We start from the raw sequence: 24,365 nt of genomic DNA on the forward strand, positions 1-24,365 counted from the left end.
GACCTGCATACAGATTTCTCAAGAGGCAGGTCAGATGGTCTAGTATTCCCATCTCTTTAAGAATTTTCTATAGTTGTTGTGATCCACACCGTCAAAGGTTTTGGCATAGTCAATAAAGCAGAAGTAGATGTTTTTCTGGAACTCTCTCACTTTTTCAGTGATCCAACTGATGTTGACAATTTGATCTCTGGTTCCCATGCCTTTTCTAAATCCAGCTTGAACATCTCAAAGTTCACGGTTCACATACTGATGAAGCCTGGCTTGGAGAATTTTGAGCATTACTTTGCTAGCATGTGAGATAAGTGCAATTGTGCAGTAGTTTGAGCATTCTTTGGTATTGCCTTTTTTTGGGATTGGAACGAAAACTGACTTTTTCCAGGTCAGTAAGATGCTGACATATACATAAATGCACAAGCAGCTTAGGGTATAGTATTTAGGATGTAGGTATTCACAAGTCTGATAAGTTTATAGCAAGACTACAGTGTTTCAACTAAGCCAGTGAGTCAGTTAGCTGGTGGTCAATTCAGATGGTATCTACTGTGCTATAAAATTGCCCTATAAAGACATTTTACCATATTACTCTAATTAACAGTGCTAAGAATGACTGTTTCTCCAAGTTGTCATCAACTTTGGTATTATCAAGCATTAATCTTTGGTTTGGATGGAAATATCTAATTTTTAATTTTGTAGGTCTTTAATCATGAAAGAAGTTGAAAATTTTTCATATGTTCATTGAATATTTATAAAGACTACTTTGTACAAAATATATTCTAGCATATATCTTATATTATGGTTGTTACATGGGTGGTTTAGAATCAGTTAATTTTTGAAAAGTTCATTTGCACAATCAGTATCTTATGCACTTGTTGACTTTGATGTGAAGTGTCATTTGCTCAGTCATGTCTGACTCTTTACGACCCCATGGACTGTAGCCCACCAGGCTTCTCTGTCAGTGGGATTCTCCAGGCAAGAATATAGGGGCGGGTCACCATTCCCTTTTCCAGAGGATCTTCCTGACCCAGGGATTGAACCTGGGTCTCCTGAATTGCAGGCAAATTGTTTGCCATTTGAGCTGCCTATTAACTCAGTTGTCACCTGCTGATCTTTTCCTTTTTTAGAAATTATTTGGAACTTGTTGCAAAATCCATTCAAGATTGGATCATAAAAGAAGAAGCTCTATATCAGGAAACTAAAATGTCTGATGAAATCAATAAAACCAAGTATGAGCTGGAAATAAAATCTTCTGTTGGTATCAAAGTTTCTTCTACTAGCAAAATTTTTTCTATTAAAAAATCTAAAAGTGAGTAACCAATTTAACTTATATATAAAGTCCCAAGACATTCTGCTGTTTACTAATTAAATCAAGTCTGTGACTATTTCAGGATTAAAGAGTTGTCCACAACATTTCTGTGACTCTTCACTTTCCCTATAAAATAGAATAGCTGCTTTCTAAATATAATCAGAATATTTGTCTTATATTGATTTGATACTTATCTTATATTGACCCCACTTCCTGCCAGATTTGAAGGATTCAATCTGTTCAGATTAAATGTGATGTTAGAGAAATGCCAGATGTCTTTATTTTGGTGGGCTTGATAGGTTCGCCTATCTAAGGTTTGTTGGCAATATATGAGGTAAATTCAGATACAGTATGTCTCTGTAAGAATAATTATGGCTTCCAAAGAGAAAATAAAACAAGACCTTCCTTATAAGAATAACAGAAGAGTCCTGAGACTACCTGGGGGGTTAGAATAACAAATGAAGGGAAAATGAATTCTTGGGGGCCTATGGCATGGATTAGATGGGATATTGCATCAATATACATTTTTGTTTTTGTTGTCTATTTTCATTGTTTTGATGCTGCAAGCAGAGAGAAGAAGCTGACAAAAAGAAAAAGGATACTTGATCGATGAGTGAAATGTTGATGTAATTCATCTAGAAAATAAAGATATTTTACTGGGTTCAGACAAAGGGAATGAACTCTGTGTAATTACTATTCATTATTTCTGGTAACTAAGTTGAGAGTGATTTCCTATAAAGAAACAAAACTATATAATTTCCTAAGTTTTTGCAACCTCTATAAACTACCAGGGGAATTTGTGCTTGGCTTGATTCTAAGATAAAACTTGGCAAACCAAGTCAACAATTCACCTTTCACCAAAATGGTTCCATAATCCATCCATCGCTTCGGCCTTGCTCCAGGTGGGGCAGCACAGGACAGCACTAAGTAATTAGAATACTTGATGGGACCACATAAAGCAGGTAGGGCTGCCCTTACAGTTGTATCGAGGTCATGCTTATCTGCTAGTACCAAGGATTGTGGGTTGACTGCCTGTTCTTTATTCTGCTTCTGAGCTCAATAATTATCTGGGTGTCTGTGGACCAAATTCAGAAAATGGTCGATTTGAAATCAGAGTTGGAATGCACCTGGTAGGTATTACATTCTGTCTGAGGCCTCTCAAGTTAGGACAGATGTAAATCTTCACCACAAAATAGCTATAATGGCAAGAGGAGGGCTTCGGTATGGAAGGAAAAGATAAATTGGTCCTCTGTGGTTTTAAGGGGTTCAATTAGGATTAATTAGATTAAAACTCTAGTGAAAGTCCAACTCAATAAAAGCTTCAAAATCTCAACACATTGAGAATGGAATGCACTGCCTCTACTAATGGTGAGTTGTTCACTCCTAAAAGAGTTCATTTCTACTTCAGATGTCCACTCTAGAGATGACCACCCCCCAAAAAAAAAATAAAAAGAATTCAGATATAAGTGAATAGGGCTCTCCTACAATTCAGATGTTTGGTCCTTCTATGAACATTAGAGAGTTTTACAAAGAAGTTTAATTTTCTCTGGTTATAGGTAACAAAGGAATGAGCAAAACAGAAATATCAGATCAAGAAAAAGACAAAGAAAAAGAGAAGGAAAAGATTCATTTTGTTTTAGAAGGCTCTCTCAAGGTAACCCAAAGAAAGACAAATGACACTGGCAAGTTACAGGTTCAAAATTATTTTGTGCTAGAGCATTTGTGTAGTATCACAGGAAATGATCTTTTTGCTAAACTCTCAGATAATTGAATCTTCAATGAAATAGTCTCCCCACCAAGCTCACTCCTCCACCAGATGATAAACCTTTAGGGAACTCTGCCAAAGTCCAGAGCGGTGCCCCTTGTTCATAGTTGGTATACTCGCTGCTCCTGCTGCAGTGGTTTGTTTTTGTTTGCATTTTTACTGGGATTTTTAATTACAAAAGTAATACATGCTTTTACAAGAAATCTTAACTTAACCTGGCAGGCCTAAGTTCCTGAAATCAGAAATAGTAAAAGTTTGGTTTGTTCTGTGCCCATACAGGCATGAATGCACAAATGTAAAGAAAGTTTTCATGTTTGATTTTGGTTTAGATTTGATATATATATATATATATTTTAACTCTGCCACATACTTTTTTCTCTTATCAATACATCCTGAACATCACTTCCAGACAGTATTGAGAGATCTAACTTATCTTCATAGCATTATATTACTCTATGATTTGGATGTACCTTAATTTATAAAACAATTTCCTTATTAATAAATGCCAATTTTTTAATATACAGAAACACTCAACTTTTATGTAGTCAAATCAATCATTTTTGGCCAAAATTTAGAAGACACTGCCAGATTTTGACAAGGATGTGAAGTAAAGCAAATTCTCCTATACTGCTGAAGTATAAGTTGGTACTTTCACTTTGGAAAATTGGGCATAACTACTAAAGTTAGGTATACGATTTCTCCTTAACCTAATAGTTTCACTCCTAAGTATATACCTGATATACTGATGCTTGCACAGGTGCACCAAGACATACGGACACAATTGTTCTTGCAGTGCTGTTTTTAACTCTCCCAGACTGGAAACAATTCAATAGAAAGTCTAGAATGGTTTACTCATGTGATGAAATACTATGCAGCTATGGAAATGGCCTATAGCTTACAGAAATATGTATGAATCTCACAAACATCATATTAAGAAAAAGATGAGAAAGTTAAAAAGACTATATATTGATACATTATATAAGATTTCATTTATAGAAAGTTTTAAATGGCAAAGCTAAAAACTAATGTATTAAAAACTAGGATGATGGTTGCCTTTGGGGCAGTTCAGGTGGGCAGTAGTTGAGGAGAAGAACAAAGAGGGCTTCTGGGGAGCTAGAGATCGTCTATTTCTTGGCCTGGTGGTACTTTTACGGGAGTGCTTACATGCATGCGTCAGTCACTCTGTCATGTCTGACTCTCTGTGACCCCATGGACTGTAGCCCGCCAGGCTCCTCTGTCCATGGAATTTTTCAGGCAAGAATACTGGAGTGGGTTGCCATTTTCATCCTCCAGGGGATCTTTCTGACCCAGGGATCAAACCTGCATCTTCTGTGTCTCCCGCATTGCAGGCAGATTCTTTACCTGCTAAGCCATCAGGGAAGCCCACAGTAGTGCTTACTTGATGGTAATTCATTCAGATGTTCACTTAGAATTTGTGCTCTTTTTGAATGTATGCTATAGCTTCTCAAAAAAAAAGAAGTTTTTAAAATATCTGTTATTTTTTTAAATGTTTTTAGGACTTCTATGCTTTTGATTCCATCAGGTTGATTCTACCCTGAGTTTATGTTAATTTTCATGCACTCTCTTAGAATATTTTCATAGATATGCTTTTCATATTCAGAGATCATTAGAAATGATCTGAAATACATTTTTGTAGTGTAATGTAAGTGTCTTAGTTTTTCTTTGCCCAGATGGACTGTCATTTTACTAGTACCATTTGGTTAAATGTAATATTAATCCCCATACCTTAAACTAAATTGGAATGTTGATATGTCACATATTAGGTACCCATTTTTTAATCTGTTTTTTAAAATCCCTATAAAATGATAAAAGACATATTCTAAGCTTTTCTGAACACTGGAGTGTTTAGTGTTTGTGTCCTTTGAAATTCATATGCTGAAAATCTAATCCCAATGTGAAGGTTTTTTTTTTTTTTTCTTTTAATTTTTTTATTAGTTGGAGGCTAATTACTTCACAACATTTCAGTGGGTCTTGTCATACATTGATATGAATCAGCCATAGATTTACACTTATTCCCCATCCCGATCCCCCCTCCCATCTCCCTCTCCACCCGATTCCTCTGGGTCTTCCCAGTGCACCAGGCGGAGCACTTGTCTCATGCATCCCACCTGGGCTGGTGATCTGTTTCACCATAGATAGTATACATGCTGTTCTTTTGAAACATCCCACCCTCACCTTCTCCCACAGAGTTCAAAAGTCTGTTCTGTATTTCTGTGTCTCTTTTTCTGTTTTGCATATAGGGTTATCGTTACCATCTTTCTAAATTCCATATATATGTGTTAGTATGCTGTAATGTTCTTTATCTTTCTGGCTTACTTCACTCTGTATAATGGGCTCCAGTTTCATCCATCTCATTAGGACTGGTTCAAATGAATTCTTTTTAACGGCTGAGTAATATTCCATGGTGTATATGTACCACAGCTTCCTTATCCATTCATCTGCTGATGGGCATCTAGGTTGCTTCCATGTCCTGGCTATTATAAACAGTGCTGCGATGAACATTGGGGTGCATGTGTCTCTTTCAGATCTGGTTTCCTCAGTGTGTATGCCCAGAAGTGGGATTGCTGGGTCATATGGCAGTTCTATTTCCAGTTTTTTAAGGAATCTCCACACTGTTTTCCATAGTGGCTGTACTAGTTTGCATTCCCACCAACAGTGTAAGAGGGTTCCCTTTTCTCCACACCCTCTCCAGCATTTATTGCTTGTAGACTTTTGGATAGCAGCCAACCTGACTGGCGTGTAATGGTACCTCATTGTGGTTTTGATTTGCATTTCTCTAATAATGAGTGATGTTGAGCATCTTTTCATGTGTTTGTTAGCCATCTGTATGTCTTCTTTGGAGAAATGTCTGTTTAGTTCTTTGGCCCATTTTTTGATGGGTCATTTATTTTTCTGGAATTGAGCTGCAGGAGTTGCTTGTATATTTTTGAGATTAATCCTTTGTCTGTTTCTTCATTTGCTATTATTTTCTCCCAATCTGACGGCTGTCTTTTCACCTTACTTATAGTTTCTTTTGTAGTGCAAAAGCTTTTAAGTTTCATTAGATCCCATTTGTTTAGTTTTGCTTTTATTTCCAATATTCTGGGAGGTGGGTCATAGAGGATCTTGCTGTGATTTATGTCGGAGAGTGTTTTGCCTATGTTCTCCTCTAGGAGTTTTATAGTTTCTGGTCTTACATTTAGATCTTTAATCCATTTTGAGTTTATTTTTGTGTATGGTGTTAGAAAGTGTTCTAGTTTCATTCTTTTACAAGTGGTTGACCAGTTTTTCCCAGCACCACTTGTTAAAGAGGTTGTCTTTTTTCCATTGTATATCCTTGCCTCCTTTGTCAAAGATAAGGTGTCCATAGGTTCGTGGATTTATCTCTGGGCTTTCTATTCTGTTCCATTGATCTATATTTCTGTCTTTGTGCCAGTACCATACTGTCTTGAATGACTGTGGCTTTGTAGTAGAGTCTGAAGTCAGGCAGGTTGATTCCTCCAGTTCCATTCTTCTTTCTCAAGATACTTTGGCTATTCGAGGTTTTTTGTATTTCCATACAAATTGTGAAATTCTTTGGTCTAGTTCTGTGAAAAATACCGTTGGTAGCTTGATAGGGATTGCATTGAATCTATAGATTGCTTTGGGTAGAATAGCCATTTTGACAATATTGATTCTTCCAATCCATGAACACGGTATGTTTCTCCATCTGTTTGTGTCCTCTTTGATTTCTTTCATCAGTGTTTTATAGTTTTCTATGTATAGGTCTTTTGTTTCTTTAGGTAGATATACTCCTAAGTATTTTATTCTTTTTGTTGCAATGGTGAATGGTATTGTTTCCTTAATTTCTCTTTCTGTTTTTTCATTGTTAGTATATAGGAATGCAAGGGATTTCTGTGTGTTAATTTTATATCCTGCAACTTTACTATATTCATTGATTAGCTCTAGTAATTTTCTGGTAGAGTCTTTAGGGTTTTCTATGTAGAGGATCATGTCATTTGCAAACAGCAAGAGTTTCACTTCTTCTTTTCCTATCTGGATTCCTTTTACTTCTTTTTCTGCTCTGATTGCTGTGGCCAAACTTCCAACACTATGTTGAATAGTAGTGGTGAGAGTGGGCACCCTTGTCTTGTTCCTGTTTTCAGGGGAAATGCTTTCAATTTTTCACCATTGAGGGTGATGCTTGCTGTGGGTTTGTCATATATAGCTTTTATTATGTTGAGGTATGTTCCTTCTATTCCTGCTTTTTGGAGAGTTTTAATCATAAATGAGTGTTGAATTTTGTCAAAGGCTTTCTCTGCATCTATTGAGATAATCATATGGTTTTTATCTTTCAATTTGTTAATGTGGTGTATTACATTGATTGATTTGTGGATATTAAAGAATCCTTGCATTCCTGGGATAAAGCCCACTTGGTCATGGTGTATGATTTTTTTAATATGTTGTTGGATTCTGTTTGCTAGAATTTTGTTAAGGATTTTTGCATCTATGTTCATTTACAGTGATTTGGCCTGTAGTTTTCTTTTTTTGTGGGCATCTTTGTCAGGTTTTGGCCCTAGGGTGATGGGCTGGCCTCATAGCATGAGTTTGGAAAGTTTACCTTCTTCTGCAATTTTCTGGAAGAGTTTTGAGTAAGTAGATTGTTTGCATCTTCTCTAAATTTTGGTAGAAATTCAGCTGTGAAGCCATCTGGTCTGGGCTTTTGTTTGTGGAAGATTTTTGATTACAGTTTCGATTTCCTTGCCTGTGATGGGTCTGTTAAGATCTTCTATTTCTTCCTGGTTCAGTTCTTGGAAACGTTTTTATACTTTTCTAAGAATTTGTCCATTTCTTCCAAGTTGTCCATTTTATTGGCATAGAGCTGCTGGTGGTAGTCTCTTATGATCCTTTGTATTTCAGTGTTGTCTGTTGTGATCTCTCCATTTTCATTTCTAATTTTGTTAATTTGGTTCTTCTCTCTTTGTTTCTTAATGAGTCTTGCTAATGGTTTGTCAATTTTGTTTATTTTTTCAAAAAACCAGCTTTTAGCTTTGTTGATTTTTGCTATGGTCTCTTTAGTTTCTTTTGCATTTATTTCTGCCCTGATTTTTAAGATTTCTTTCCTTCTGCTAACTCTGGGGTTCTTCATTTCTTCCTTCTCTAATTGCTTTAGGTGTAGAGTTAGGTTATTTATTTGGCTTTTTTCTTGTTTCTTGATGTAAGCCTGTAATGCTATGAACCTTCCCCTTAGCACTGCTTTTACAGTGTCCCATAGGTTTTGTGTTGTTGTGTTTTCATTTTCATTCATTTCTATACATATTTTGATTTCTTTTTTGATTTCTTCTATGATTTGTTGGTTATTCAGAAGCGTGTTATTTAGCCTCCAGGTGTTTGAATTTTTAACAATTTTTTTCCTGTAATTGAGATCTAATCTTACTGCACTGTGGTCAGAAAAGATGACTGGAATGATTTCAATTTTTTTGAATTTTCCAAGACCAGATTTATGGCCCAGGATGTGATCTATTCTGGAGAAGGTTCCGTGTGCACTTGAGAAAAAGGTGAAGTTGATTGTTTTGGGGTGAAATGTCCTATAGATATCAATTAGGTCTAGCTGGTCCATTGTGTCATTTAAAGTTTGTGTTTCCTTGTTAATTTTCTGTTTAGTTGATCTATCCATAGTTGTGAGTGGGGTATTAAAGTCTCCCACTATTATTGTGTTACTATTAATTTCCTCTTTCATACTCGTTAGTGTTTGCCGTACATATTGCGGTGCTCCTATGTTGGGTGCATATATATTTATAATTGTTATATCTTCTTCTTGGATTGATCCTTTGATCATTATGTAGTGTCCTTCTTTGTCTCTTTTCACAGCTTTTATTTGAAAGTCTATTTTATCTGATATGAGTATTGCGACTCCTGCTTTCTTTTGGTCTCCATTTGCATGAAATATTTTTTTCCAGCCCTTAATCCCAATGTGAAGGTATTTTAACCCATCTTTGAATGCTGAATTCTATTTCAGTCACCCACTTATTTATTCCTAGACAAGTACCATACTATTTTAATTACATTAGCTTTGTTGTAAGCTTATACATTGGGTAGGCAGGAGCTGGTTTCACCATCTCCATCAGTGTGCAATTAATTACCTTCAAAATGTTGTTGGTTAATATTGGAGAGCCTCCCTGGCTTCTTGGTATTAATGGTAAAGATAAATTACATGGCAAAATATATGTTTGCTGCTTATACTAAATTTTAAATTACCTGTTGGTATTGAAACTATTATCTCTTGGGGCTTTTTCCTTTATTTAGGAGATACATTGAATTATGGAGATTGATTTAACAGTATGAATAACCTTTGCATTTCTAAAACAAACTTCCCTTCAGTATTTCCTAAAGTTTAGTCCTTATCCTATGAAACCATATATGCCATAATTGCTTAAGTATCTCTGAAAGAGGAGAGAGTTTAAATATATATGTTTTTGTTCCATCCTAATTGATCTTTGGGAGTAGAACCTAGGAATTTTAATTTTTAGTAAGCTCCTGAGTCCATCTTTATGTACATTATTGATGAAAATTATAACACAGTTTTTCATGGCATATTATTATTTTAATAAACAACTAGATTTGATCTGATAGTATTTTATCTAAAATTTTTGTGTCTAAGACGATTGAAATTATAGGCTTTTATATTGTTTTTAACAAGCATCACTATTAAGGTTATGTTGGCTTTTTAAATTTAGTTGATACATAGTATTATGTGTTATATTACAATGATGATTTAATACCTTATCATTTTTTAAATACATTATGCTAGGAATGTTTCTTTGAACATCTAGTCTACCATATTGCTGATTATTTAGAACCTAAACTGGGGATTTGACTCATGGGGAAAATACAGGAGGCAGGGAAACCAGCTAAGAGGCTGATGCAGTAGTTCAGGTTAAAGATAAAAAGAGACCTGAACTTTTAAAAAAAAAGAAAACTGCAACAGAGGTGAGTGAAGAAGCTGCAGTGAGAGAATCAAGGATTGTACGACGGTCTCTAGTTCAGTATTTTGATCCATCAGAGACATAGCTTATAAAAAATCATGTAAAATGTTCTCCAAAGTGAACCTGAATGGGGTCAGATTTGTTTCAAAATCCAGTTAAATGTTTTAAATGTGTTTACAGGCCTGGAAAGAAGAACAAGATCGGTTAGCTGAAGAGGAACGCTTAAAGGAAGAAAAAAAAGCAGAAAAGAAGAGTAAGGAGGCTGGTAAAAAGAAAGGCAAGGAAAAACCAGAAAAAGAAGATAGTAAGGTTTTCAAGAAAAAATCTTTTATAAAGGAGAAATCGAAAGAAGAGCAAATGAAGGTCCCGGAAATAACAGAGGCGCCCCTCCAGGAACCAGAACCTGAGATAGTTTACCCGGTAGAATAAATTTTCTAAAAAGCCCCTTTGGATTATACCTAGTTGTTTGGGGAAAAACCCAGCTTCAGTGGAAACAAGGTTTTCAGTCTTCACTGCTGTCAGAGATGCCTTGGGGTTTCTGCCAGTATGGGTGATCTCACACCTGCAGTCCACCCTCTGATAGCTGGAACCTTCTTTGCAGCCAGTTGGCAAGACAGCAACACTCTCAGGCCAGTTTTTATGGAGTGCCTTGAAGCTAGGTTTCTAGATGGGATTTTGGCACAAAAGCATTCATTTAGGTATAGGTAAATAAGCAACTGTGACAGGTCAAAATGTTACCAAGCCGAACTTGGGTCCACTTACCCTCACACAGTAAAGCCAATCTACTGATACCGGGTTGTTGTGAAGGAAAGTGCAGCATTTATTGCAGGGCGCCAAGCAGAGAGTCCTGGACAGCCAGTGCTCAAAGCAGCTGACTCCCCAGTGGGTTTCAGGAAGACAGATATAAAGGCCAAGTGAGGGAGGGGAGGCCCAGGCTACATGATCAGCTGTGCACAATTCTCTAGTTGATGGTGAGGTAATAGGTCTCAGGGGTAACAGAGTCACAGGGATTAACATTATCAATCCTTAGATGTCAACAGGTCTGGGGGCTACTGTGCTTATTGTCATCAAGTAGTTAGTTTCTTCCATTTAGTGGGAGTTTTAGCATCTATAAAACAACTCCGGAAATGTGCATGAGGTACTATTATCTAATTACTTAGAGGAGCTAACGCAGAGGATATGAGGGAGGTAGTCTCTCCTGTGAAGGCCCCGTGGGGTCCTGAGGACACAGAGGTTGGTTTTATCTGACTTAGGTGACTGAACTTGCTGAGGGCATTGGGTTGTCTCTCTGTAGGCACCCCATTTCTTGCCTGTAGCTTTTATAAAACCTTTCCTTTTCCAGTCTCTCCCTCAAGCAGTTTTATGAGAAAAACATAAAGGGCAAAAATGAGGGGAAAAGTAATAGTCCTCGTCCTTTCTAGTTGCTACTCTGAGCCAGTGGTTCTGAAGCTTTAGCATGTAGTCAGTGTCACTTGGAGCTGTATTAGCCACACAGTTAGAAAAGTCTTAACACATGACCTTCTAAAGTGTAAAGTTATTAATATCCCTCAATATATCAGTTCACTTTAAACAGAAAGTTGATAGCCAATGAAAGAAATTGATTTCTCTTCCTATGGTATTATGAAGATAACCCAATGAACAGAGTTTAAAATCATGAGCCTCCTTTAATTCTGCTTGTTATTGTAAGACCACAGAAGGTGCCAAAGATAAGATGGACCCTGGCCTCTGAGTCTAAAAAGTGATAGACAAATCCTTTAGCAAAAATAAGGCTTATGACAACTTGAACTGGCTCACACGGATGACCTAATCTTTGTCAATGGCTGTTCCACATTCAAAGCATGATATTTTCTCTTCTAGTTTCATGGATACAACATGGGAGAAATACCCGTGCAAATCTCGGGAACAAATTATTATCTGTATCCTTCTGATGGAGGGCAGATTGAAGTAGAAAAGACAACATTTGAACAAGGTACCATTTGACAGAAGCTGGTTAATGGCTTGGAAGATATTAGATCTTCCATTTCAGATCACTGTGGGGCCTTGTCCTCCTGAATGTGATGGGTGAGAGTAGTGATGTGCCCCCAGTAGCTCATTTATGTACCATGTTCGCCATCTTCAGACTTCACTCTCTTCTGTTTTAATAACCTCTGCAAGGCACAGGCCACCTCGAGGTTAGCTGAACATACTAAGACAAACGTTCCATGATATGACATACTGCTATAGGATTGGAAAATAAGAGTAACTGCAGTAAACAAATCATTACTTAGTAATGTTAATTACCACAGACAGTATTATCCCAGAAACCAATTGTAAATTTAGAGCAAATTCCTGGTTAGGTCTCCTGGAGCACAGAGCTTGGGGCCCTGCCTCTGATATCCAGTTATTTTAGCTACAGAGTAATTGCATCTGGATTCGGAAGTCACTAGGTGGGAGGGGATCTTGGAGATGAACTGAGGCAGACCCATTCTGGAAAAAGGACATGCATTGTTCCCCCCAAGGGAAAAGCAGATCTGGGCTCTAGGAAACTTATCAAGGATATCTCATAGAGCTTCTCTTTTTACTGTGCTTTAAAGATTTCTTAGGATGGGTTTGAGAACCTGGGCTTTACTTGAACAACTTATCATCTTGTAGGGAGCAGTGGTCGCTGAGAGCTGGGAAGACTCAGTGAGGAGGGAATGTGAGCAGGATCCTGTTTAATGTCCACAAGATTATGCAACCCAACAAGGGCTACCAGGGCTGCTCCCACCTACACTCTGCCTATGACACCAGCCACCCCTTCTCACTTCCTACCCTTCCTCCATCTGCCATCCCTCTCTTAGTTTTCCTTCTCCTCCCTTCCTTTCTTGTCATCAAATGACCATAATTTAATGAGGAAGTCATTACAAGAGTCAGAATGCTATTCCCTATGTGGAATCATGGCTCAAGCATCATTAGGTAGTAATTGCCACATCAAACAAAAGATCATACTAATGATTTTTAAAATAAAAAGGCCTGCAAGTTATTCAAATTATTTAAAGAATGGTTGTGGTACAACTTCTATCAAATGCCAGACTTTTTACTATATAAAGTTTGTTTATTTAAAACATGAAAGGGATTTTTATTATAGATGCTGTTGTTTAGTTGCTAAGTCATGTCCAACTCTTGCGACCCCATGGGTTGTAGCCGACCAGGCTCCTCTGTCCATGGGATTTCCCAAGCAAGAATACTCGAGTGGGTTGCCATTTCTTTCTCTCATTAATAGATTGATATACATGTGTATTTATATTACCATAAGTATCAGTATTTAGTATTTTGAGTATCATCCCTGGGTGTAGGGTATAATTAGTGATAAAGATGAAACTCAGAATCACATAACTGAGAAGAGCACTAGACTCTAGTTTTATAATGCTATGTTCTGTTTTCAGTAACTATTCTTCACTCATCAATATTTTCATATGCATATAATGCATGGAGAGATGTGAAAGTGGGCTTCTCTGACAGCTCAGTTAGTAAAGAATCCTCCTGCAATGCAGGAGACGCTGGTTCAATTCCTGGTTTGGAAAGATCTGCTGGAGAAGGGATAGGCTACCCACTCCAGTATTCTTGGGCTTCCCTTGTGGCTCAGCTGGTAAAGAATCTGCCTGCAATGCGGGAGACCTGAGTTCAATACCTGGGAGAAGGGATAGGCTACCCTCTCCAGTATTCTGGCCTGGAGAATTCCATGGACTGCTTAATGTATATAAGTTTCAGATAGTTCATATGCTATCTGAAAGTATACTATTTTCATCTTAATCCTAGTAACTTTGAGAGATGATCATTCAATGAAAGTTGAAAAGCCTGGGTGAAAAAAAAGAAAAAAGGTGAAAGAGGAGAGAAAGAATGAGTCAAGACCCTGGAAGAAAGAATATGTTGTTTGGGAAATTCTTATGTGTTCTTAACAACAACTACTATAACTAAAATTCATGCAATTCTTTGTAAACTGCAAAATCTTTTCACATTAACCCCCGCACGTGATTGATCATAAAGTTGAGTATAGATGAGGAGCCTGGCGGGCTACAGTCCATAGGATTGCGAAGAGTCAGACGTGACTGAAGAGCGACTTAGCACACACATAACCTTAGCTCAGCCAATTTATTCTCCCTTCTCTAATTTGATTTTAGGTGTGAGTAGAAAATCTGAAAACATCTCCCTGATCCACCTGCTATTTCTTCCTGGAATCCCACATTACTTTATTCCTTTAGGTATCTTTTTATAAAAATGGTGACATCCCTAGGTATTTCCAGTCCTTGGCTTACATTCTATTATGTAAATTGGCTACATTATTTAGAAGTTTTATTACAGAGTTTAATGGGGCATCACTATTAGCCCACTTTCTATCCCATGATTCTTCCCCAGGTCCAACATTTATCAAAGTGAAAGTGAACAAGGACAAGCACAATTTTTTAATTCACTTGAGAGACCCTAGGAAAATTGTGAAACAGGAGAAAAAAGAAGGGGATTATCCTTCAGAAGATGAGAAAGAAGAAAGAGAAGGAGAGCAAAACTTTGAAGCAGGTAACAGCTGCATCTTTGTGGCAGTGTATCAGTACTTCAATAGGTCAACCGCATCCACCTAGCAGAAACACAGGTATCCCCAGCAGGTAGCATGTGTCATTTTTCCAGATGATAACTGAAGTGTTCTGCTATCTTCTGTATATATGTTTTCCATAATATAATGTGTATATATAACACATTGTATACATAACCGATCTATAGTGGGCTGCTTCCTTGGTTTTGCCTCCTCTGGAAACCCAGCTTTTGATTCCAGATGACATGCAGGCTACCTTGCATGGATATGTTTGTGATTTTGCAGTATCCATCCTGGCCTGAATTTTATTTTATGCATTGTACCAAATGCAGTCTCTAGGAGTCAGGTCCTCATTAATTGACTCCTACTTGAAGGCTAGGTTTCTCTCCAATATTGATTGCAAATGATGCAGTTTTTATCTGTGCTCTTATCACTTTGTTCTCCCTGTAGTCTCAGGTTTCTCAAGTTGCAAGGACAAGGAAAAAATCCTAAATTTGGCCATGAGCATCTCTACCTGCTTGTAGGTGGGAGTTCCAAATGGATGTCCATTGGTCATACACCATGAAACTTCCTGATAACACCATTTAACATCTCCAGGCGCCATTAACTGGAGAAATCAATTGCTTCTCGCCCAGTGTGGGTTATACCTGCAAACGAAGATGAGTTAATTAATAAAATGCTTTGAACACAAGTTAATAATAAGTAATAAGATCAGTAACTAAATCTTGCTAACAAATTTAGTTATGGTCACAGTATTTTCTAAATTCAGGGTAAGAATACAATGTTTGACAAGTATGAATGTACCCAAGAACTTAAAAATAAAAAAATTTTAATGGCTTTCTGTGTTTTGCCAGATATAAAAACACACGGTTTAGTATAAAAATTAGGAAATATAGGAATATTTTTAAAAGATGACAGTTGCCCATAAGTCTACCACCCCAGAAGTAACCACTATTCACAGTATATTTCTTTCTTTCTTTATCATGATGTTAAAGTGAAAGTCGCTCAGTCATGTCCGACTCTTTGTGACCCCATGAACTCTACAGTCTGTAGAATTCTCCAGGCCAGAATGCTGGAGTGGGTGGACTTTCCCTTCTCCAAGGGATAATGAGCAGTTTCCTATTCATTAAATATCCTCTACAAATAATTTTTTAATGATTTCATAATAATTCATTGGTGTATATATATATTATAATTTACTTAATCATATCCTTGTTTTAAATATATTTAGATGATTTCCACTTCTCACTGAATTTTGCTTACTTTTTTTTGATAAAACAGAAATGTCCTTGATTCAATTTTATCTTTTAGAAGAATCAAGTGAAGAGAATAAAGCTGTCAGCAAGTTTGGATCTTTTTCTGCCACCTTGGAAAATGGAATCTGCCTCTCAATAAGTTACTACGGATCAAGTGGATCAGCGCCAGGTGAATTAAACACAACAGAAAGGATAAATGTCCCGTGACCAAGGGCAGCTGCCCATCCTCCATCTGCTCACTTGTTGATAAACATGTTCTGATTTAATGCCCCTCATTTCCTGAGCAGTGGGAATATTTGTGTGTGTACATATATATGTGTGTGTACACATGTATGTACACATGTAATCTTTTATACATAGAAAGCAACAGTGATTTGGCATTTTAAACAGCATTCACCATACATATAATCTCCCATATAACCACATATACATACATATAAGTTGTCTTTGTGAACTAGCCCATGAAAATCAGTCTGTTAGGTGGTGACAAAAACAGCAGGATTGGCTGAGGAATCTTTGATTTTCTACAGAATAATATTTCTTTGAATCCTGTGTTTGTGGAACTTCTCACTGTGCCTCAGAACATTAGTCTTAAAGGAGCCATTCACTAAACATCTTGAAGGATTTATTTACCCTACTCTCAATAAACAAATTCTCCAACTGGAAGCTATTTCCTTACAAACCGCAAAATAACCTGTCACTTTACCAAGAACCAATTAGGAGAACTTGTGGGTTCTCAGGCATTTTATAGGGATCTATCCACAAGATGTTTAAAAAAAAAAAAAAAAAAGCTTTATAAAATCAAAAGGTAATCCCGATGCTGTGTTTCCTTACACTATGTGGGAAACTCTGTGATCAATTATCTACCTGACCATGTAGATCCATTTCTCTAGAGACAGGATTCCTATGGATCATTAATGCACGTTTCTTACCTAGTGCCAAATATTGTAGTCCCTTAGTGAATTAAATTTGTTAGTATTTTTGCTTTTATTTGGGTTTTGACCTTGAACTTTGTATTTTGATTTATTTTTAATCATTTGGAGAAGTCATCTGGTGCCTAGCAAATTATGTATTAAAATCCATGATCACATACAATCACTAACCACACCCCTTCTGAACAAGATTATCAATTTTTTACATTAAGATATTTACATTCTGCTCTCTATCAACTGTACTGCTGTTATTTCTTAAGTGATTTCCTTATTCTCAATGAATCCTTAAATTAATATGTAATTTTTCCATTTAATACAGATGTTCCTCATTTTAGGTTATAGGTATTACATTTGAAAATGTTTATAGAGTAGATAAGAAGTATTGTTTTACTTCCTGTATATTTTTAAAAAGTTGAAGGCATCTGCTAAGTCACTTCAGTCGTGTCCGACTCTGTGTGACCCCATAGACAGCAGCCCACCAGGCTCCCCCGTCCCTGGGATTCTCCAGGCAAGAACACTGGAGTGGGTTGCCATTTCCTTCTCCAATGCGTGAAAGTGAAAAGTGAAAGTGAAGTCGCTCAGTCGTGTCTGACTCTTAGCGACCCCATGGACTGCAGCCTACCAGGCTCCTCCATCCGTGGGATTTTCCAGGCAAGAGTACTGGAGTGGGGTGCCATTGCCTTCTCTGATCATCTTTGTAAAAAAAATACTATAAATTCCTTAAGGATGCATACAATATTAATAATATTTAAGAACATTTATCTACTAATGGCTAAACAAATTTTCAATCAAATTCTCCCATCTTAATTCAGTATGCACAGCTCTCTGGGGCTTATTCATTTTGCTTAACTGAAATTGTATGCCCACTGATGATGATACTACTTTATGCTTCCAATTTCCTTCTCTCCCCAGGCCCTGGCAACCACCATTCTACTCTTTAATTCTGTGAATTCAGCTATTTTAGATACTTCACATAAGCGGAATCAGGCAGTGTTTGTCTTTTTGTGACTGGCTAGGGCTTCCCTGATAGCTCAGTTGGTAAAGAATCTGCCTGCAATGAAGGAGACCCTGGTTGATTCCCAGGTTGGGAAGATCCCCTGGAGAAGGGATAGGTTACCCACTCCAGTATTCCTGGACTTCCCTTGTGGCTCAGCTGGTAAAAAATCCGCCCACAATGCGGGAAACCTGGGTTTGATCCCTGGGTTGGGAAGATCCCCTGGAGATAGGAAAGGCTACCCACTCCAGTATTCTGTCCTAGAGAATTCCATGGACTGTATAGTCCATGGGGTCGCAAAGACTCAGACACAACTGAGCGACTTTCACTTTATTTCACTTAGCATACTGTGCTCAAGCATCATCCACATTGTTGCACATTACAGAATGTCCTTCTTTTTTAAGACTGAATAGTGTTCCATTGTAAGTATACATCACACTTGAACCATTCATCTGTCAATGGGCCTTTTGTATTATCTCCACAACTTGGCTCCCCTGTGCTTTTTTGTGCCTTTCAGTTCCTTGATGATCTATGTTATGTCTTATCTCTGACCAATTGCCCATGCTGTGCCCTTTGCTCAGAACTCTTCCTCTTGCTATATATACCACCACTTTGAACAGTGAACTTCCTCCCATGCTTCAGGACTCAGCTTACAGGTTACTTGCTCTAAGAAATGTTTCACTCGTGTGAACTGAGTCTTTGGAGGTGAGTGGAACTTGCTTAGGCAAAGAATCAAAGGAAGGGAATTCTCTATCAGGAGCAGCATGTGCAAAATCTCGGTAATATAAAAGTGTGGCACATTTGTAGAAAAACAATTGCACGGTATAGTCAGGCCTCCATATCCCATATCCATGGGTTCTGTATTCATAGATTTGGTCAACCTCAGGTTTAAAATATTCTTTAAAAAAATTCAAGAAAATTTCACAGAGCAAAACTTTGCCCCCAAATTGTCCACCCGCCTAGCACTGGGCTGAAGTCAGGTGGATGATGGGATGTGTAGGCCCACCCTACTGTGACCTCCCACCACATCATAGATCCAGTCTCTCCAATGCTCTTTGTATGAGCATTGTTCTTCTGGCATTTTGTTTGTTTGCTACACATGTTATGTGTGCATGCTTGGTTTCTGTGAAAAATGGCTCCCAATAGCAATTAAGTGGTGAAAACAATCCTACAAAGGCCAAGAGGGAGTACAAAATGCTCTCTCTAAACAATAAAATACAAATCTTTAGATCTTTTAAAAAGTGACACATGCCTTGCTGAAGTGGGATGTAAGGTCACTAAGAACAAATGGAACATTCTCACAGTAATGCAGAAAGAAGCTGAAATTCATAGAAGTGCTAGAGCTGCCCCTACAATGGCAAAAATGATCTCTCTAGTTCATTACAAAGTGCTTGTAAAGACAGAAAGCATTTTGCGTGTGGCTAAGGGCCATGGCGTGAAGCATGTCCCTGGGGGTAGCAAAATTATGGATGAAAGAGCACATAGCCCCTGTGAGCAGTGCTGTGGGGATGGTGAGGAGAGCAAGAGGAAGGGATTTAAGGGTCTTAAGAGATGGCTGCTTAGGTAGTAAAGTGTTAAGGTCCCTCAAAAACTTAAAGATCATGGAACAATCAACATCAGCCAATGCCAAAGCAGCATCAGTGTTGCCAGAAGACCTCGAGAAACTCACAGAAGAGAAAGTTCACTTTCCAGAGCCAGTCTTCAATTGTGATAAAACAGGCTTATTCTGGAAGAAGATGCCCAATCATATCTACATCTGTAACAGGGCCAGGTAAACCCCGGGGTTCAAGGCCCAGAAAGCTCACCTTACTGTGTGGCAATACAACAGGTAACATGATCAAGCCTAGTCTATAAGCAAACAACTCCTGGGCCTGGAAGAACAAAAACAAAAATTGTCTGCCTGTGTTCTGGCAGCATAACAGGAAAGTTTGGGTGACAGAAGTCTTGTTCTTAGAATGGTTCCTCCAAGGCTTCATTCTTGAAGCGAAGAAATACCTGGAAGAGAAGGGGCTGCCATTCAAAGAGTTCCTCTTAATTGGCAATGCTCCCAACCAACTGAACTTCTCTGCCTCATTGACAAGAAAGTGGAAGTGATGTTCCTGCCTCCTAGTGCTGCATCACTGCTGAAAGAAAGTGTGAAAGTGAAGTCACTCAGTCGTGTCTGACTCTGTGACCCCATGGACTGTAGCCTACCAGGTTCCTCCATCCATGGGATTTTCCAGGCAAGAGTACTGGAGTGGGTTGCCATTATAGCCACTCAATCAAGGCATTGTCACGGACATTAAGGCAATTTACATCCGCCTTACCTTGGGAGATATTCATGCTGTCCTTGGTGCTAACCTGGACTGCAGCATTATGGATTTACAGAAGAGCTCCACAGTTGTGATTTGAACTGTGTTTATTGCAGAGTCTGTAGATACCCTGAAGCCTGAGACAGTCAGGGCGTGTTTGAAGCCATTATAGGATATATATATATAATATATATCATATATTATATATATATATATCATTATAGGATGGTTGATGGTCTCAATGACTCCCCCACTATTGATGTATAAATCGTCAAATATCTCAAATATCTGAATATCTCAAATGTTTCAAGGGAAGTTGAGGGGGGTGCCTCCTCTGACATGGTCTAGGATGATGTCGAAGAACATATAGAAGAAGATAAAGGGATCCTTAGCAACAAGGAACTCAAAGATCTGCTGAAGTCTTCTGCAGATGACTGTGATGATGCAGAAAATTTAGAGGAAGCAGAGCCATCAATTTGAACACTTGAAAAAATGGCAGTGACTTTTCAATAGGTGCAAGTGTTAAAGGATGTGATCCTCAAGTACAGTCCTTTTTTGGACTGAAGCCTCTGTGTCACCCAAGGTATAACAGCATGCCTACAACCACTGCAAGACTTCTTTGATGATACATAGAGAAGGAAGAAACAGCTCCCTCTAACAATGATTCTAACTAAAGCATCTGCAGTTGTGATCAACACTTGAAGATCCTCAGCCCTCAACCTCCAGAGATCCTGACATTAGTGTTACTGAGCCTCCTCCAAAGTGTCAGTGTCTACAGTTGGAACCCAATTATCTGGACTGAATACCTTCTGACATCCTGTCATAAGGCTTAACTTAGCCTGATGCCTCACCACTTACCAACAGTGCCACACACCTCATCAACTCGCCACATTGGTACCATAGACACCATATAGCAATCATCATTGTCATCATCATCATCCAAGGGGATCAAGAGAGAAGAATCAGGGTTATGGTGAGTGTTAGCACTACGTTTGTGTATGTGTGAGAGAGAGAGGAAGAGAGAGAATGAATTAATATTTCTCTATATTTTCTATATATACTTGTATTTTAAATAATAGATGTTTTATTTGGTATTTTTTGCATCATTAAATAAAAGCAATCTGTAACTGTTGAAAGAAAGTATTACATTGTTGATGTGTACCATACAGTTAAGCCTGTGATGGTTGCATAGTTGCGACTATACTGAACATAAACATACTTTTTTTTCTTGTCATTATTCTCTAAATGATACAGTATAATAATTATGTACACAGCATTTACATTGTATTAAGTATTATAAGTAATCTGGAAATGATTTAAAGTTTATGGGAAAATGTCCACGTGCTTAGTCACTCAGTCATGTCCAACTCTTTGCGACCCCATGGACTATAGTCTATCAGGCTCCTCTGTCCATGGGATTCTCCAGGCAAGAATACTGGAGTGGATTGCCATGCCCTCCCCGAGGGGATCTTCCCTACCCAGGGATCGAACCCAGGTCTCCTATATGGCAGGCAGATTATTTACTGTCTGAGCCATCAGGGAAGCCCAAAAGTTAGGAATATTCTGGGTGGGATGTATTCAATAAGTTTTTATATTGTTATTAGCCCAAGAATACTGGGGTGGGTAGCCTATCCCTTCTCCAGGGGATCTTCCCAACCCATGAATCAAATCAGGGTCCCCTGCATTGCAGGTGGATTCTTTACCAGCTGAGCTACCAGGGAAGCCCAAAAATGGCCTTAAACACTGCCAAATGTAGGTGATTCTTCAAGGGAAAAGAATATCAACACTTCAACAGCCTATGCTCAGGCTCACAGGCAGCAGATTCCTTCACATATCAAGAGGATTGGGTGTTGAAATGGACAGTGTGAAAGGCTATTATTTCCTCTCTATGGAAATAAATACTATACCATTTTATATGGGACTTGAGCATCCATGGAATTTTGACATCCATGAGGGTGTCCTGGAACCAACCCCTGTGGAGTTAAAGGATGACCATATAAAGTACAGCTTGTATGAAATATTTAGTATCAAATGCCCTTCTTCTAGGTTGCCACAGTGCTCTGTACTTTCCCTAACACAGGCTTAACACACAATACTGAATACCTGAGGCTCTCTTGAGCTGAATTGCCATTTCATTACAAGTTCCTGTTGTCTCGCTCATCACTGGTTACCCAATTCATGGTGCATAGTAATAGGTACTCAGTAAATATTTGCTGATTGAGTAAAAGGATGGGGATGAGAGGAAGGAGTTTCCAGCTGCCTCCAACTAGATGCCCTTCACTGCTGATATTCCATACTTCCTATGAGTCAGGCATCTGGTTACATCTGCTCAGAAAACTCATTGTCTCATGGGAAGAGAAACCAGAAATAGTGAGATAACGGCATAAGTGCTAAAAATTATATATAAACCAAGTACTAGGGACAACCAGAAAATACTTGAGAGAGAAGGCACAGCACCCGAGATGAGACTTCATAGCTGAGTAGGAACTGTCCAGTCAAAGCAACAAGGAAAGGAAATTCTGGACAGTAAGAACCATTGGTATAAATATACAGTTGTGTAAAAGCCTGGCATCTTTATAGAAAAATGATGACTGTGACTAGAGTGGAAATGGGTAAGCATTGTGTGTGCTTTAAGATTAGTGAGCACTAGAGGTTTTTCAGTAAGAAAAGGAAAGTGATATGAAAAGATTTTATTTTAGGAACATAATTATAGTGATGGTTTGGAAATACACTGAGGCAGTGGTATTAGGAAACTGCTACCAAAAAAAGCAAGAGAATAATAATTTGAATTAAGGTGGTAGGAATGGATATGAGACGCATGATATGAGAGCAATATCTGAGGGCTCTGTGAATGGCTGGATGTATGGGTAAGTCAAAAAAGAGAAAATGCAAATGATCTCAATGTCTAACTTGAGAAAAAAAGTGCATGATTGATCATGACATTGACTGAGGTTGAGAACATAGGAAAGAGGGTTATCTGCTTGGAAGAATAGAGGCTTATTGATTTTGAAATATCTCCAGTACCACAAACAGAGGGGTGATATCTAAAAGCAGTTGGAAATACAGATCCGGAGCTGAGAAGAAATCCCATGCCTAGATATGTAAATTTTGGAGGCATTGGCATGTAGATGACAGCTGGAGCCCAGATCTAATAGAGATAATAAAGGTTGTCAGCCTGACTGTGTATCACCATCACATGCGGTGTTTCACAACTAGAAATGCCTGGGCCTCCTCCCCAGAGAGTCTAACTCAGTAGGTCAACGTGGGAGTCTGAGAATTTTTTAAAATTCTGTGAATAATTATTATGGGCAACCAGGAATGAGAATATCTGTTGTGTAATGAGAAGAGGAGTGAAAACCGGGGGCTACCAACTTTCAACAACAGGAAGAATTAGTAAAGGAGACTGAGGAAAAATGACCAGAGAGCTAAGATGATATCCAGGTGGGGGTGTTACTCTGGAATCCAGGAAATATAACTCAAGATGTAAGGGATGCTCAGAACTTTCTGACATAATTCCTCCATTTACAATTCTGCATTAAAATCCAGAATAAAATCAGTCTTCTGCAAGAAAACTTCTTTTATCATCTCACCTAGAAATAATCTTTCTTTTCTAAATTTCCTTGTTTGTATCCCTCATTACGTTCTTGTTTAATATGTCTTTGTCTTGAAGTTATTTGAGAGCAGATCTTATTTAGACTATTTTATCTTCCTATAGTCTTTTTTCCCTTTATTGTTCATTGCTCCACATGTTTACATATAAGAGTCTATCAATAAATATTTCTCAAATAAATGAAGAGATGGTTACTGCCTTATCATTAGACATTAACAATCTAGATGGGGATGGAAGAACATGTGAAATAATGACTCAACCAAATGTATCAAAGTATTAAGTGCCTCAAATTTTTAAACTACAATTTTGATCTTCAAATCAACTGCATTATCTCCTAAAACCTATACAACTGATAAATGCTACTAGCAAGGTAAAAATTGTCAAATTGTATAAATTTTTGAGATGTAAATTTTATTTAACAAACATATCAAATATAAATGTCTAATTTCTTTTTCCTCTTTCTCGTATTGTAGAGGATAAGGATCCTAACTTGGAATCTATGTTGAATATCCCATCAGTACATACTCCAACAGTGATTCCTGTTGTAGTGAGTATTCCTCAAGGCAAAGGCAAAGGGAAAACAAAAGGGAAAGAAAAACCCAAAGACTCTCTTAAAGAAGAGGAGCACCTGAAAGAAGAAGAGAAAAAGGTAAGTGGACCCTGCCATGGATTCCCAGAATCTGCTTCTGACTCAATGTTAACTTTT

At 37.9% G+C, this 24,365-nt stretch overlaps 1 protein-coding gene across 1 annotated transcript in view; it reads left to right on the top strand.

Annotated features, from left to right (window-relative positions):
• Nucleotides 1-24,365, top strand: part of SPAG17 (sperm associated antigen 17) — a 232,357-nt gene that overhangs the window by 127,596 nt on the left and 80,396 nt on the right. Inside the window, exons 19-25 of the mRNA XM_043459617.1 lie at nucleotides 1,119-1,300; nucleotides 2,857-2,954; nucleotides 10,211-10,450; nucleotides 11,888-11,999; nucleotides 14,405-14,563; nucleotides 15,888-16,001; nucleotides 24,133-24,308. Of these exons, the coding sequence (XP_043315552.1) occupies nucleotides 1,119-1,300; nucleotides 2,857-2,954; nucleotides 10,211-10,450; nucleotides 11,888-11,999; nucleotides 14,405-14,563; nucleotides 15,888-16,001; nucleotides 24,133-24,308 (1,081 nt within the window). The remainder of the gene's footprint in view (nucleotides 1-1,118; nucleotides 1,301-2,856; nucleotides 2,955-10,210; nucleotides 10,451-11,887; nucleotides 12,000-14,404; nucleotides 14,564-15,887; nucleotides 16,002-24,132; nucleotides 24,309-24,365) is intronic.

This window comes from Cervus canadensis, chromosome 2 (genome assembly GCF_019320065.1).
Source record: "Cervus canadensis isolate Bull #8, Minnesota chromosome 2, ASM1932006v1, whole genome shotgun sequence".
Classification (NCBI taxonomy): Eukaryota; Metazoa; Chordata; class Mammalia; order Artiodactyla; family Cervidae; genus Cervus; species Cervus canadensis.